Source organism: Plutella xylostella, chromosome 3 (genome assembly GCF_932276165.1).
Source record: "Plutella xylostella chromosome 3, ilPluXylo3.1, whole genome shotgun sequence".
In the NCBI taxonomy this organism is placed as follows: Eukaryota; Metazoa; Arthropoda; class Insecta; order Lepidoptera; family Plutellidae; genus Plutella; species Plutella xylostella.
Genome location: NC_063983.1, coordinates 9,990,556 through 10,007,500, shown reverse-complemented (window position 1 = coordinate 10,007,500; position 16,945 = coordinate 9,990,556). Strand labels below are relative to the sequence as shown.

The 16,945-nt window shown below is 37.7% G+C and overlaps 2 protein-coding genes across 2 annotated transcripts in view; one reads left to right on the top strand and one right to left on the bottom strand.

The window, feature by feature from the left end:
* The window catches only part of LOC105384947 (bone morphogenetic protein receptor type-1B), a 79,431-nt gene extending 65,617 nt beyond the window's left edge, over positions 1–13,814 (bottom strand). The window contains exon 1 of the mRNA XM_038116791.2: positions 13,688–13,814. Coding sequence (XP_037972719.2) covers positions 13,688–13,691 — 4 coding nt within the window. The 5' untranslated portion in view covers positions 13,692–13,814. The remainder of the gene's footprint in view (positions 1–13,687) is intronic.
* Positions 13,815–14,875: 1,061 nt separating this feature from the next.
* LOC105395743 (60S ribosomal protein L34) lies at positions 14,876–16,461 on the top strand. Its single transcript, XM_011567705.3, has 3 exons — positions 14,876–14,956; positions 15,091–15,162; positions 16,112–16,461. The coding sequence occupies exons 2-3, from the start codon at positions 15,098–15,100 to the stop codon at positions 16,422–16,424; spliced, it is 378 nt and encodes a 125-aa protein (XP_011566007.1). The 5' UTR covers positions 14,876–14,956; positions 15,091–15,097; the 3' UTR covers positions 16,425–16,461.
* Positions 16,462–16,945: the final 484 nt, after the last annotated feature.

Here is a 16,945-nt window from a genome sequence, read left to right as displayed (position 1 = left end):
GTACTGTAACTTATTTTATGAATTATTCAAAAGACGGGTCATCAATGGCAACCCCAGATTTGTCGATGGAGTCATACTCAAATTGAAGTTGTTTGAATCGTTTAAATCATAATAACTGTCTCGCGTATAGATTCATTCAATGGAGAAACGACTTAATTGGGGTACCAATCCAGACGAAAAAGAGGTCATACGTTTCCTGAGTCAGATTGTATGTTGCGTAGTCTCTGTCAAGACGGAATTCTGTAAGATTTTCTCTATTTTAAACTTCGGTCGATTCGACGTATAATCTCAATTTACAATGCGCATTAGATTAGAAAGATGAAATATTAAAAAATATAACGTATAGGTAGGTATCATAACTTTTCCTTTTTTACTCTCGAGTATACAATAGGAGTCTAACGAAAGCATTATGTCCGGTGTAGGTTCCTAATGAGGGCCGTTTACACTTGGCGTCGGTTCGACAGGAAATCATTTATAAACCGTAGCTAAAGCTTCGCCTTTTCAAGCCTCGGAGGCGTACGAGTTTGTTTTTTAAATGTCGAGATTAGAAATAAGTCTCGCCTACGCTTCGTTATGTGGAAAATTTCAAGATTTATTTGTCGAAAAAATTATAATCCTATTAACTTGGTTTGGGAGTCACGGGCTGTCACAGGGTGGAGTTTATGATTGTTGGACTGGATGGATGTGGAAAGACAGAGTGACGCTGCCTGCTGAGGGGTCTGATGACGAGGTGAGTTGTGAACAGCGTGATTCACGACACTGAGGTTCTCCAGGTTTACCTAATAGGTATGATAAATAAATAAGGGCCACTTGCACAAACATTTAAATCTAGAATTAGTGTCAAATCTCGATTTAAGAAACCTCAATCCATATAAAATTTGACACTAAATCGATATTTAACCCTTAATGTAGATTTAATATGTTGGTGCAAGTGGAACTAAATAGAAAAAAAGTTGCCAACGTATTATTCTGACGTAAAAGCTCCTATAAAGTTTCATTGAAATTTTCTTCATTATTTTCCCGTGAAAGAGTTACAAACATTAGCATTCATTATTATTATACATAATTAGAAGAATAAAACAGGAAGTAGGATATGAAATATATCACAAATGCAGTGCCGATAAAGTAATGACAGTACAGAAGTGCCGGTGATCTCAGTCAGGAGGCAGTGGAAAGGCAGGGTGTAAATCGCAAGGCCTTCAATACAGAGCTCTGCAAGTGTTCCGCCGAGTGGGTGGCAAATGTTCAAAAGCCTCAATTCTATGGATGTAACAACAGTATTGACGTGCTCAGAGCAATAAACCAACCTCTGTCTTATATTCGTCATTTAAACATACAACTAACTTTAACAGGATATATATATATATTGTGATCAGTAAGTATTGTAGTTCAGTATTAATATCACATCAAAGAAATTTAACAAATACATAAGGAAGTTTAGGTATAAGTCATGCAGGTACATAGTACCTATATAGACCAGGGCGAAGATATTTTGCTCCAACGTTCACCAGAAACATGTTCTACAATGTGAGCATAATTTAATCTAAAACTTAACTTATTTATAAATAGTTGTAATGCAGAGCCGTATAATCTGTTTCTGTGAAAAGATCTCAAATGATCCGGCGCGGGCGCCGCGTCCATCATTTTAACTGACGTTTATCATTTCTGTGTACACTCTAGTCAAACATAGACCAAGATACAATATTCGAACGCCTACTTTTTAAATGCTAATTAATAGTATAGGCACAGAATAATAACTAGTACCAGTATTAGGTACCTATATTTCTAGCATTGAATATGAGTGTTTCTTTAGTTTTAGTATAAATAGTTTTTATTAAACAAACATCGATATTTTTCAGGATAATTTTTTGTAACAGTCTCGTGAATGAAAAAGGCGCCACCAAATCTATGTTAGTGTCACATATGGTCCAATAACTCTTTCTGGCCTAAACATACGCATGTAGTCATCAGGCGGGATTTAAAAGAAATTTACAGATATCATAAATTCCGGGGCGATTTATATAAACATGACACGTAGAGTTGTAAATATCACGCGCGTCCCTCACGCCTGAATTATGGTAATGTGGTGATTAGCTTCACGGGACCACTCCACGTGTTTACGATACGGACCATATAGTAGTAGTTACAGTAAGGAAAAAAGCTTTAGTTATGTATGACACAATAGTCCATCGTCTCCTATTTACATGAACACATAGATCCTTCAGCCGTGTGTCTATGAAAAGTATCAAACTGATCAAGTTCAATGCCGTTGCCAGCATCAACGAATTCATAATATTATAATATCCGAAGCCATCTTACGAGTATAATAGCGGATAGGAACCATCACAAGAGGGTCTTAACGAATCTGTCAATCACATCCCTGCATGTATCATTCTGACACCAGCACAATGCCATATGGAGTCAGTGGAATATAAAAAAGGATATAAGCATAAAGAAAATACTTGCATTAATATTCGTTCTGATGAGGGTTGGCCTTAGAATGATCCTTCTTCAAGTTTTATATGGCTCTTTTTATGCGTTTCTGTGTGGATTGAACTTGTTGAAAGCGCGTTTGAAATTATACTTCCATTTAAATACAAGTTTGTTATGGATAGTTAAATATTTATAACTATAAATGGTTATAGGTAATCGCTTTGATACTGGTTTGGAAAAACAGGTACCTAATAGAAGATCCCACTCATTGCAATATTTTTGTAGTTGTTACGCTATTCGCACTTAGGTATTATTATTTTGAATTAGTTTACAATCATGGAACGATTCAACTAAAAACAGCTTAAACCAAATTACGTTAACCTACATTTTAAAAACTCAACAGGGAAGGATGATGATGATAATGGCTTGAGAAACCGCAAAATTACTAGAAACCTGCCTCCAATAAACCAGAGGATATAAATTCTACAAATATATATTTATGCGTTTTGTTAATGAATACTATTTGTGTAAAAACACGCATTCTGGGGGCGAAATATGATTTATTGTTTTACCAACATATCCTAAGTGGTTACACAAGCGAATTTAACCTGTATAGCATGGGGAAAAGGTCCAACGGGCACGCACAGGTAGTAATTTGTAAATAAGATTGTTCGTATATCTGCGCAGGCGCCACGGGACGAGGTCTTTTTTCATTTGGGTTTATTTTATAACCCGAGGTCGCTTCAAAAATACCGATCCTCAAAACGTTCCACAGTATATGTAACACGTGCAGATGTATCACTATAAATTTAATCAACTTAATGCAGGTAACTTCTGAAGCCTAAAATATACTTGCGGCGTATCCAGGGTATTCAGCGTAATATTACGCTAATCCTTTCACAACACGGTGACTAACATTGGTCAATTGGTCCAGCTAGACTTTGACACTGTCACGGAAAGTTTTTTTTTTCTTGAAAATTATTTTTTATTTTGCTATTATTGTTTACACATTACGAAAAAAATACCACTTTACATAAGCATAATTTTCATTTATCACAAAAGGTTAAAAATGTATAAAATTATTGAGGCGATGAGGTATGAATAATCTTATATCTTAACATATACTGTAATTTTTTTCCTTCGTTCCCCGCAGGTATAGCTCTGATATCAAGTCGGGTCTGATACCTTCAGCTGTTAAGTGTGATTTGGCAATTTAACAGTAGCAACCGACTTTATCTCTAAATGCCTCATTGAAGATAACATGGCATGATGCGATAGCGCGACAATTCTGATTTAAATGCAATCTCGGCTCACCAGATTTATCTAATTATTGCTGACATACCAAGCTCTTTTCAAACCCACAATGTGGATTGCGCGGTGAATATTGGACTAACTTACTTACTATAGGCGAGGATTTTGCTCCTGCTTGCTAATATTGCCTAGGGTTGTCAAGCAGACTACTGAACTTTTAACCTTACAGTCTGTTTTGTATTTGAAATCGATAGTTCAACAACTACATGCCTGAAATATCCATAAAAACAAAATATATTTAAAGTTCATGGGTAAAGAGCACTTAGAGATTATCAAGACAAAATAATCTTAGGTCAGGATTATAATTTCAAATGAAATTATGATCTTGTCGGATAAATGCATGATGCATCCTCTTATTATTCGCTGAAATAAAATGACGATGCACTAACGTAGGTAATAAAATACTTAATTATACAGTGCTACTCGCTGTTATTATGGAAAATTATAATGTTAATGTTGGCCGCAGTGACAGTACATGTCACTTGTCACGGTATACATGACTTATTAATTGTTTATGAGTCAGACAATGAAGATCTCCTAGATAATAGGATATCGCCTTTTTAGTTAGGTTCTTTGCTTTTATAGTAGGTCTAGGCCAGGCTAGGTAGGTGGCTTGGGAATTCGAAAAGTAAATTTTTATGATTTATATACATAACACATAATGTCAGGAAACACATTAATTCATTATTATCTTTTATAGTACTCTTCATACAGAACCTTCAAATGAAACCAAAACATAAAAAGGTCTAAAGGAAATATCCCGAAAGAAATAAGTGTTCTAAAGTCCCTGATCACGTCGATCTCAATAACAGAGAATTGAAGATAAAAACAGATCACTCGAGGCGATTTCTCTAAATCCACTATCGAACTAAACCGTCGTCGGTGTACCTTACAAATGCGTGGGACGGGGATGACTCCACAAAAACTTTCAAAAAGTGCAGCTTGTGGTGGATTGATCCACAGACGGATAAAAATGGTACCATAATTCTTATATTTGGATACAAGATATTAACCCCCAAATTCATAGAATTTAGTAGAAAAAAAAAAAAAAAAAAAAAAAACACGCACTCACTCAATTTAGTAGAAAAGCTGATTTAGTCCTCCAGCAAAATGTTTCTAAGCTCTATGACATTCGGCGGCTACAATAGGTGTATTCTATACAAGACCGTAAACTACAGCCGTTATTAACTTGCTAAAAAGTTCTCCAAACGAAATCTGAAATACTTATATGTATATTGTATTGTATTTAAATGAACAACTAAACCGTATGTTTTATTTAATGTACCTTTTATCCTATTTATAACAATTTGATAGTGAAAAAGTATAGAGAAATATAACGTAGACGGTGGCGACACCGCCGCGTGTACTGTTTATAGATAACCCAATAACAGGGTCGGGACGCGGCCGGCGCCGGCGCGGCCTCCCCGAGCGCCGCCTGCCCCGGTAGCCATTAGCGTTTAGGATAATTAATAACTATTAGATGTGTTATTTTATTGCTATCGAGGTATCGGTGATAGTAATTGCCTATAAAACCTGTTCGAGAACACTCACATTGTAGCCGGACCGGGCACTAACCTATTATTCAAAATTACGTTCTTATTCGGGAACAATGTTAGTGGAGTGAGCCGGCACCTCGCCCGGAGCACGAACTCGCGTCGAGGCTCCGACAAAGAGTTCAATCAAGGGCGTACACAATCGATTGTCGCGGGAACGATCCAGCGACAAGAAAAATTAAACGACACTTCCCGACGACAAAACATCCAACACCATAAATCGACCGCACCCGACACAAAAGCACGCCCAAAAAGAGTTTAAGCTTTCGGGAGATCGTCGAACACAGATTACTGGATGCAGGTGTTAAATAAAAATAATAAAATCCGACTCGGACGGTGTAAAAAGACGAGTGGAGGCGGCCGCGCGGCGCCGGTCGAGACGTAATTTCGTTTGCAACGCGAGCGAACATAAAAAAAGATCCTTATACAGATCTTCGTACCGACACGATTTCCAATATTCACCATTGAACATCAATCTGAACGTGCTCCAGCGGCTATTTACTGCCTTATAAGTGGCGCTGTAAGTCTGCGTACGTCAGCAGGTCCCTAATAGGAGCACATACAGAACTAACAATAAACTACACGCTGTCGGGAGAGGCGAGACGGCGGCGGCACCACCACGCTGCAATTTATGGCTCCACATACATGGACTTGCGGCGAATCTCCGATCAAGTGCCGGCTATTAAAAATTAATAAATCAATCTGTCATCGTTTAAAAGTTTTTACGTTGAATGCCAACGGCCTGGAGAAACGGGCAATCATACGACATTATACATTCTCATGCCAAACTGTCCAATTGACCACTTCCGAGAAATTAATTGGAGAGAGGGGTATGTAATGCGAAATAAATAAGGCAGCCAGCGCAGCGGGCGCAGGCGGCAATTAGGGAAGGCAATCCCTCTTCGCACGTACGAACAAATTGCAGGCAATGAGCGCGCCGCATCAACAGCCACGCAAAAACTGCACTCAGCACGCAGCCCAGTACTCCACGCGAGTGGGCCTATTGTAGACACACTAGTGCGGCAATAATAACAACAAATGCGGCAAGACCCGTTACAAGAAATTACCCCCGTTTTCAAATGAAAAATAACGCATGTGCGTAGGAGATGTTATTACTTCGAGAAACGATGCATTTCATTGCATCATTTGCAATACAAAAACTTGAGTATTCCGACGATGGTATTATATTGGACTCACAACAATAATAAGGGTAAGATTTTCTTACAAAAACATGTAGCTGATGATTCTAAGAAGGATAGAGAATATTAAATTGGATTTAAGTGTGTGCCCGTGTGGAATCCACATCCGAGCCTTAAAATAAATACCAAATGTGTCAGTATAAGTCGGATTAAGCATTACTAAGTCCACATTTAATTGGGCAGTCGGGGCGAACATATAAATAACAAGATTATCACACCATCTTGAATATCCTTCTCGTCCTCTAAACTCGGTGTTTCACTACGGGGAATGCGCTTAAATCTTATCAGGTAATTCTAACGATATTAACAGGTTTGCCGGTGCTTGCCTACGTGTTCGCGAATTCTCGGCCATAATTATCAGGGTGTCGATCGTCACCCACTCATAGACCGAGCCAGTCTTGTCTGCAATCATCCGATGCAGCTTATTAAATTTCAATACGCCTACGCCAAAGCCGTGGTTGAGATTCATCGAGAGGCTACGGCGCATGCAGAGTCGGACAAATGTCTGGATAAATCGTTACAATATGACAGTTATTTTCGATCAGGGGTTGTTTGTAGGCGACGTCAGGTGCACGTGGTCCGGAATGGATCTCGTCGTGGAATGAAGGAATATAAAATATTGCTTTGAATATGAAATGCGGGCAGGAAGTGCTCGCAATTACACGACCATCACATTCAGTCCAGTGGTGGTTGTAGCTTTACAATTGAAGTAGATGCATAATGTTGCTGCTACTGCCTGCAACACTGTTCGTACACTCATCTACACAATTATTCCAACTGTAGCTATTGGAATGAACGCAGTTGTAAACGAAATGTAGACGATGTTGTTAAATAAACATCTATTATTAACATCTAAAGAGGTTTGAACCCTTAGATCGTGTTCCCTACCACATTTTCTCGGTATTTTCACGAAGTCGTTGAACTGTAAACAAACCAGTGAGTTACGGCGAAATACGCACATTGTCGTAGGAATTTCTGGCGTCAGCGTCAGATTGATCGCCGTGGAAAAAAGCAAAGTGCTCATAAAGTTTTAAAAGGAATATTAAATAAATACATTTCCTACGTTTCCAATTATGTTCAAGGAAGTAGATTTAAGCATTTATTTTATATCCGTCTGCATATAACTCTCTGTGATCTATTTCTGTTATTTTTCCTAAATAAATAATTAAAAAATTCAAAAAAAATCTCTCTCTCTCAGCCTTCCGTAGTCCACTGTTGGACACAGGCCTCTCCTAACGATCGCCACCCCAAACGGTCACCCGCCATCTGCATCCAGCGGCTTCCCGCTACCTTCCGCAGATCATCAGACCAACGGGTTGGGGGGCGACCGACACGCCGTTTGCCGACACGGGGACAAAAAAAATCTAAATCAAGAAAATTAGGAGGAAATGGGCATGTTATTATATTGTCAACACAGAATCCGACTTTTTAAAAAATCCTGACTGTTCCGTTTTTAGATCGGGCGTCAAGAAAGGCATCAAGTGCAAGGTTTAATAAACGCTTCCTTCAAATCTTGATATGATTTATTTAACATCTAATAAATTCTGAAGCTTTATGCTCATAAAAGTTTATGATTCAGCAATTATAACGAACGCAGCCACTAATGGTCACCGGTCGATATCTGATACCTCAGCCGATCCAGGATGAAGGTTCAAATGTGTCATTGACAGGCCTCTATCCTTCACGACAACGGACTGATCTGGGCACTTATCTTCAGAAACAATCAGTATTGTGTGGAATCGAGAGAGTTTATACCATTGAATTAAAGAATAAGCTACAAGAATACCCTGGGTTCAAATGGAGTAGAATTTTAGATTGGATACGGATAATGGCAGATGGTGAGGATAATTCGAAGTACATCGTAATATCTGACTGACATTTCTGATGCGCGGCCGATCTCATCTGAGACGGATCCTAACGCACTTTCAAACACGAATTTTAAAAATAATACCTTTAACCATAATTAAATTAGTTTTACGATGAACATACAATATAGTACGTAAGCGTGTCAGGGCGCATATCAACGTACATGTACAAATTTAACTTATCAACGATTCAAGAGATGTTTTGTGTTCCGACAAAATGGCCAATAATAACAAGAACACGTGTCGCATCAGTCGACAAAATAATTCAAGAATACTTGATAAGCCATCTAAAGTACTTCACGGGTTGCGGCACTCGTGGCTTCGAGTGGACAAAAACAACATTGGATAGAGAAAAAAGAAAACATCCGAGTTTGTCTTCTGATTTCCTAGAATCTCTTGATGACCTTTCTTCATTGCCTCGTGACTGAGTGCTTTTAATATAAGCGGCTCGTAATGTGGCAACACTGTTCTCTGAAACAAGAGTTACGGCTTCACGACCAGAACTATTTCAATAACACCACGGGAACTTGCACTTTGTCACGACCATTTGTGGCCATAACTTTAGCTGCACAGGTTATGTTATGGTCCAACAATTCGTTCAGACCAGGCGAGCGAGTAATTCACGCCTACCCACGACCGTTCCAATACCTAAATCGTAATTTATGGATGTCATTCCACTGCACTCAATGCAACAATGGCTGCGTTCAGTGCGACCAGGGCTGGTGGGATGGCTAATGAAATTCATAGACCTTTAAGGCCGCTGGGAGCAAAAACTGGATTATGAATATTGTAATCAGATGTAAATGCGTATTTAAGGTTCTTATCGGAGGTTTACGAGCTTAGTGTAGAGTCCACCTCAATGAGAGTGATTTGAATAAATTAAACAATGTATAGACAGGAAGGGTGTACCAAATACCTTAATTTAAAGCCTATATAGTGTTGAATATGCTACCACACAAGTACCTTGAGGGCATGTGTATTGAACAATAGCAGCGTCGAGTCTGGAGCGCGGAGGTCGTCGTTACGAGCCATTGTCGCGAGGTGTCGGTGGTGTCGGGCCGCGTCGAATCGGGAAAAAATCAAACATGGCCGCGAGCGGGATGAGCTAGGGTTGCCGGCGCAAGGATCAGCAACACATCGGTAAAAACTTTGGCTCGACTCTGATACTGAGTTCTGAAAAACCTTCTAGAACAGTTGAAGTTTAAGTAAACAAAGTTGGAGATAAATGGCAGAGAGTATAGTTGAATGAAATTGGATCAGATTTTTTAGAAATTTACTCGGCGACTTTTTATGAAGAATACACTGTAGGGCATCGTCATAAGATTTTATATAGGTAATTTAAAGACTACGAAAAATTAAATTACATGAAAAGCATTATACATTCACTAAACCAACCCTACAGAAAATGCCTGTTATTATTATTAAGAACATCCCATTTCAATGCCGTCCGGTTCCACGAAGAGTTAAGTTTATGTATACCGTAAGCACCTTAAACATTTTATAAAGGCTTATTTCTGACACCTCAGGATGAGGCATGGCGCATAACAAATGTATGAGGATTTAGACCAAAAACGTATAAAAAAGAAGCAAAGAATAGCTCTTCGAATTGGTCACGCCGATTTATTTTGTTACCTGAAATATAGTTTATTGGAAAACCGAGGTTATAGCTTCGTGGGACTACACAAGCATAATAATAAAATAGTAAAAATACTTAAATTTATAAATCAAGCAGATTTATGATTTTTTTATGTGTGAATCCCAGTTTTGTAATAAAACTTGGTATTTTATGAAGACTTATAAGCCTAGGCTCATTATAGGTAAACTGTAATACGTACTGTGCCAACCATCTAGCATTGGCAAGGAAATTAAGATGCGAAGGTGAAGACATAGATTGGGCACACTATCCGAAAAGGAGCTATGAATTCCGTAATTATCACTTACCACTGGCTACCTTGAAAAGACTCTTGAGCTGAGGAGTTCAGAACTCTCTGTCTAGAGGGCTCTGAAGTGCAGCTGATGATATGAGGAATTTCGACAAGCACTTAATTTTTTGGGGTGCCATAGCCAAAGGAGAATGTTTGTGAAAATGGTTATTTTCACATTGATCTTTGAATGTACCCTTTCCTATGAATTTCCTTTTCCGATGAAGGGCTATGTCGTCATTTTGAGAATGCAAGGAATCCAAATACTGTTAATTATGACTCAATGATGCAATGCATACAAACCCTGATTTAGGAATCATATGGAGGTGATATCACTACAATAGTTCTCTGAACGTTAATACTAACTTACTAACTATTATGGTATACTGAAGTATAATAATAACAGATGAACTTACTACATTGTAGATAGAATCCACATGTATTAAATCTATAAGAAATAGCACAGTGAATAACACCCTCAATGTAACATATGTGAGGAACAGTACAAGGTTGAATGTAATACACTCTCTGAGTCCTTGATTCCCAAATGTAGTATACTTAACGTGACCATACGTCCCGCTTTGGGCGGGACAGTCCCGCTTTCAAGCTGTGCGTCCCGCTGTCCCCCGCGAGGGCAAATATGTCCCGCTTTCGTAAACAGACCAAACGATAATTTAAATTACCTACATTTTGCAACTTCATCCCATATTTCCTTTCTTTCTTTTAATCATTTGAGACAACTGTTTATCTTCTTATCACTTACTCACATAGACTATAGGGAGTAATATGAGTCCGAGTTCCACCGAGACTCCGCGAGTAACTTCGTTCAGTGACGATCTATCGTGTATATAAATTTATCTCGCTCACCTACCGATTCCTAACAAAGAGAAATGCGTGGGAGTACATGGCTTCCAAAAAAGTAATCTGTATTAACTTTTATGAATGTGAAAATAAGATAAGATCCACTATTGATAAGAACTTTAAATTAAACTACGCAAATCTGTCTGAAAAACTTTTTTCCGAATTGAAAACACCGAATATGTACCTAATTTACAAAATATTGCAATAACGTTTTTTTTCAAATCGAATAGATATAATAATCACGAAGATTTGTTATTACGATTGTTAAATACACGATCGTTAAAAAATACGATTACTTTAGTATACGAAAAATAAAATACAGACAAATAAATCACAAAAATATCAAGTCCGGATCAAAAATATGATAGTTCGTGATTTTGTCAAAAATAAAATGAACGTTTCAAAAACTTTAGAACCAAAACCTAAAGATAGATATGCGACGACGATCAAAGCGAGGAGGAGCGTGTTAGGTGCACATAGATAACGAAAAACAAAGCGGAGCGTTTCAAATATAGAGTAAAAATATTGTTACATAGAAAACTATTTGTTGTTAAGTAACACAACAAAGCAAAACAATTGCTCGGATTTTTACGGTGTTTAACCTTAAAAACGTTAGGACCTAAACCTAAAGATAGGTGCGACGACGAGCAAAGCGAAGAGGAGCGTTTAGGTGCACATAGATGTCTAAAAATCGAAGCGGAGCGAAGCAAAAAAATATTTAAATTGTTAAGTAAGTTACATTCGGGGATTTGTGTTTTCGAAATATTAAAACTTCGGGATTCGTTATTTAAACAATTCGATATAATAAAACATCGTACATTTAAAACATCAAAATTATATTGCATTTGAAAAATTTACTATAGCCATTTTAATAAATCTGTTGTTTGAAATTTCATTTATCAACTATTCGTAATTTTCGTTATTCGGAAACTTAAAATTTACTAGAACTATGAAATTCATCTTCTTCTTCTTCCTTGCCTTATCCTTATTTAGGGTCGGCTTTGGTGGTCATGTCACGCCATTTAACCCTATCCTCTGTCATATCCTCATTCACTCCACACTCTCTCATATTTTCTTTCACGCAATCAAGCCACATCTTTCTTGGTCTTCCTCTCTTGCGCCTTCCTTCGGGTCTCATTTCCAACTATGGAATTCATAATTTAAAAAATCGTTATTTTCATAATTGTAAAAAAGTAATTCGGATTTATGTAGTGTGCCCGTCTGGTATATTTATAAAAACATATTACCTAAGTACTTAGGTATCCTAAATATACCAACTTTACAAGATTATTAGATAAATATAAAAAAATGGTCATTCACCATTCATGCATCTCTTTCACATTTCGTAGGGATTGAACTTTCAATAATAATTGATACACTGAGCGAAAAGATAAGAAGATAAGAAAGAAATATAATATATGTATCTTTGAGGGATATGAAATTCCGCAGGTGTCCCGCTTTGACAAAAAAAAAAAAATGGTCACGTTAAGTATACTATATGTTACTTACATCAAGATGTATGTTTAGGGATAGGGATAATAGGATTGATAATGATATACTGAAGAAAATCCTTGGAAAGTATAAATCCTATTTGTATGTCAAGAGAATTCATTGTCACATTCTTGTAATGTAATTTTCAATTAGATACATTAGATTTAAATATAATATAATATTACTAGAATGTGTAAAAAAAAAGTTGGAAAAGACAGGGACCTCATCACCTCAGTCTCTCTTCAACAAGGGTTTCAGAACAAAGTTTGATAATAATGGAGGAAGAATGACAAAGACAAAATGTTATTGTTCTTGGTAGAGACATAGAGGTCTACGTTCAGCAATGGTCCAGCAGTAGATAATACTATTATTGGCTCATGAAAAAAAGAATTACGGTGACCACGCAAATAGGTAAGTTACGACATCTGTGGACAGGAATGCAAACTAAACATTGTAAATATTAAATTTTACAACTTTAATACTTGCAAGTACCAACATCCTTTTATTTAAATGCTAAGTTCATCATCAATATAACAAAAATATTTGATATAGGTAAAAATTATATGTATTGTAAATTTAATAAAGTACTCCTCATTTTATTTGATTAGATTGAAGTACTGAAAACACTGATTAAAATGGTAAGATTTAAACCCACTAACTCAAAACTTGAGATTTACTAATACTAACAAACGTCTAACTATCGCAAACTTTTAATTTACTTCACATCAGCAAGCTTAACAGAATCTGGAAGAAAGCTGGGAAGGGTCAGCATGGCTGAAACTCCATAACATGTCTGTTGTAGCTTTATAAACTCACACGGTAAAAACATATGACAAAGGCAATGTTACGTTTTAACTGAAACCTTAGATATGAGGTCCCGCACCATCCAGAATGTACCTAAATAACGATTCAGATAGGAACTTCGACAAGTGTTTCAATGAAAACAAGTTCGGGCAGTACAATCTACTATTAATTACAAGATATTGCACTGAAGGGGTGTAAATTTAGATTTTATGGAATAGACTATATCTAGTAATAATTGAAAAACTTACCCATTTCTCAGGAATCCACAATTAACGCCAGAAATCACAAATTATCGGTCACACAAAACATCACCATCACAAACACAGCAGCCATTTTAATTTTTACGAAATGTCATAATTATGTTGCCATGTTAAATATTAACGTTGGGTTTGCTTTCTTTGCACTAATGTATTTTGGCTTTTGACTCTCTGCCAGTTTCCACAAGAGGACTACAAGTTTCTTCTTTGGCTCGAAGTATTGACTTACTGACGTAGGTATATATTTGGCTCCAAGCTATCACTTTATCCTCAGCATTCCTCATCCAACTACAATGACCAAGCTGTTTAATTATGTCACATAATAGTGAAAGTTTCCTTCAACCGTAGAACTTTGTATCCGCGCTACGTTTTCCATTTCATGGGTTCTCAATCAGAAACTCGTATGTACCTACTTATTACTTAGTATATTCTTCGTTTCTTCTGGTGGCAGATTTATGACCACCCTCTTGCCTTGCCCCTTACCTCGGGCAGACTATTCGGCTAGGGAGCCCACAAGGCGCATCCAACTTGGTGGGGCTGCATTTGGGAAACTCCGTCACATATTCTCCTCGGTCATCCCATCCCTCAGGGCCTGAAGACAAAAGTTCTCAACCAATGCATCTTGCCAGTTGGTGATAAGTGTGATGTTGTATGGTGCAGAAGCGTGGACACTGATGGTCCACCGATTTAAAGTTGCTCAGCGTGCTAAGGAGAGAGCTATGCTTGGCGTTTCGCTGATGAATCGTATCAGGAATCAGGAATGAGGTTATCCGTCAGACGACGAAGGTTACCGAAATACCGACATAGCTGTCAAAATGTGCAAGTTGAAATGGCAATGGGTTGGTCATATCTGCCGAAAAACCGATAACCGTTGCGTTGCGGTAGACGCGTTCTCGAGTGGAGACCACGAACAGGCAAATGCAGTATAGGACGACCTCCTGCCCACTGGACCGACGACCTTGTGGCTGGATGAGGAAGACCGAGGACCGAGTGTTAAGGCGCTCCTTGGGAGTGGCCAGCAGTGGATGATTATTGGCTGATGATGATAAATTGATGATGCGACTGATCCTCACCACCTAGTCGTCGTTGCCAGGCTTTCACGAACCACAAACAAAGACTTCGAAGTATTTTTCATGAGCAAGAAGCTCAGAATAATTATTGATTTACGGATCGGCAATAATCAATGAAAACAAATTTTATACTTTTTTAATGTTGCCATAACAATTTTTGTTTCTTTTACTGTCAACAGCTGTCAAAGAGGTTGGAATTTTGTGTGTTTTCTAAAGAATATGAAAAATCGAATATAATCTCATGATTTACATGATTAAAAGTGATATTCTGCAGTGAATTCGTTATCAAAATAGTTATTACATAGAATTTATTTCATATTTCAGCTCCAAAATGGTGCAGCGGCTTACTTTCAGGCGACGATTGTCGTACAATACAAAGTCAAATCAAAGGAGAATGTAAGTGTTATCTTAAAAACTTTACTATAATTTGACCATGCCAGGTAATATTCTATACATTATTGCAGTCCCCAACATTATTTACTGTGATTTTTAAGTTTATTCAGACTGAGACCTAACCTCTAAAGTACCAGTTGTATACACTGGTACTCTCTGCATACTCTAAGTTTTAGTTACATTTCTGCGGTTATATCTTTGGTAATATGTAAGCATGACATGTTAGCCGAAACTTGAACCCTGTAAAGTTAAATACTATGTGATATTTTGATGTAAACAAACTTGGGTATTTCACTAATAGCCATTGACTATCGTTGTCAGGCATTAATGGTCCATCGCCTTTATCTATCCTATTAAGTAATACATAAATGCCATTTATCATATTATATATTATTTTATATTCTCATTCTAATTCCTGTATTATGTCTTAGGCTAAAGAATCAAAACATACCACTAAACATGATTATCACTGCAGTCTGTTGCAGTTAATGTTTGAATTATGTGTTAATGTTCATCATATTAACTATTTTCACATCACATCACTACTTGCCGTAGCAATCAAAACCCTAGCAGCATCATCAACTGTTTTCTTCAACATAAAGCTTAAAAAGTGCATTTACACTGCAGTTAATTATTGTACTTAGGAATATAAGAATTAGCAGGAGAGACACTGTGGTGCCCCCATAGCAATAAACTGTTATTATTCTCATAGGTTTCAACTATGTATGGAAGTAATTAGAAAATAAATAAATAACTCTTCATAGCATCTGCTAAAAATATTGTAACCATGGTTTGGTAACAGATTTTGGTATTAAAACTGACTCACAAATTATTATCTATGCACCTTTTCAGTCAGCTTACCGGATTGTAGAAACTAACTTTGAGATTTAGACCCATCATAATACACCACAATAGATAAAATCCATTAACATATTCTTATTCTCAATTCCAGAGTGAGGACACCTGGTGGCCGCCTTGTCTACCAATATGTAAAGAAGGCGAAGAAGATCCCAAGATGTGGTCAGTGCAAGAGCAAACTGAGGGGTATCCAGCCCGCCAGGCCCGCTGAGAGGTCTCGCCTGTGCTACCGCAAGAAGACCGTGAAGCGCGCGTACGGAGGAGTTCTCTGCCACAAGTGCGTCAAGCAGCGCATCGTCAGGGCCTTCCTCATTGAGGAGCAGAAGATCGTGAAGGTTCTCAAGGCACAGCAGGCAGGCATTCAGAGAAGCACTGGTGGTACCGCTGCCAAGAAATCCGCAAAGTAAACTATTTCTTAGGACCTAAATAAAACTGTAAAACACATGCCTGTATTTTATTTTACTGTTTTGTCCAAGGACTTTTTATATAAAACGTCTAAAGTTCTTGGTTTTAGTCACTTAGTTTCGTCAGAGAGCCTGAATGAAATGAAAATGAGAAATCTGTAACTTGCTACATATCACTTGCGGTTTTTCCGCTGTGCCGGTTATAAAGCCGGTGCGACCGCAATGCGCGCTAAAGTCTACAGATTAGTTAAGCTGCGTACACACCGGGCCAACGGTTATCCCAACGATGGATATTTATCATACATAATACAGGGCCGATTGCAGAAACGAAGGCCAACGAAACCCGTTCGTTGGGCCGGTCTGTACGCAGCTTTAGAGAGCCTCGCCTTGTGGCAAGAGAACGTTTTTATTATTCTGATTGTGAATCATAGACAAAAATACTCTACCTCGCTTCTGGTACAATGTTTGTCTATGCCATAGAGAAAAAATAAATAATTGTGAAAAGAGTGGCATCTCAAGGAGTT

Bases quoted from the DNA above. Each gene is read 5' to 3' on its own strand.
- LOC105395743 (XM_011567705.3), top strand. From the start codon at position 15,098: ATGGTGCAGCGGCTTACTTTCAGGCGACGATTGTCGTACAATACAAAG. The intron at 15,163-16,111 runs GTAAGTGTTATC...TCTCAATTCCAG, and splicing joins AAGTCAAATCAAAGGAGAAT to AGTGAGGACACCTGGTGGCC.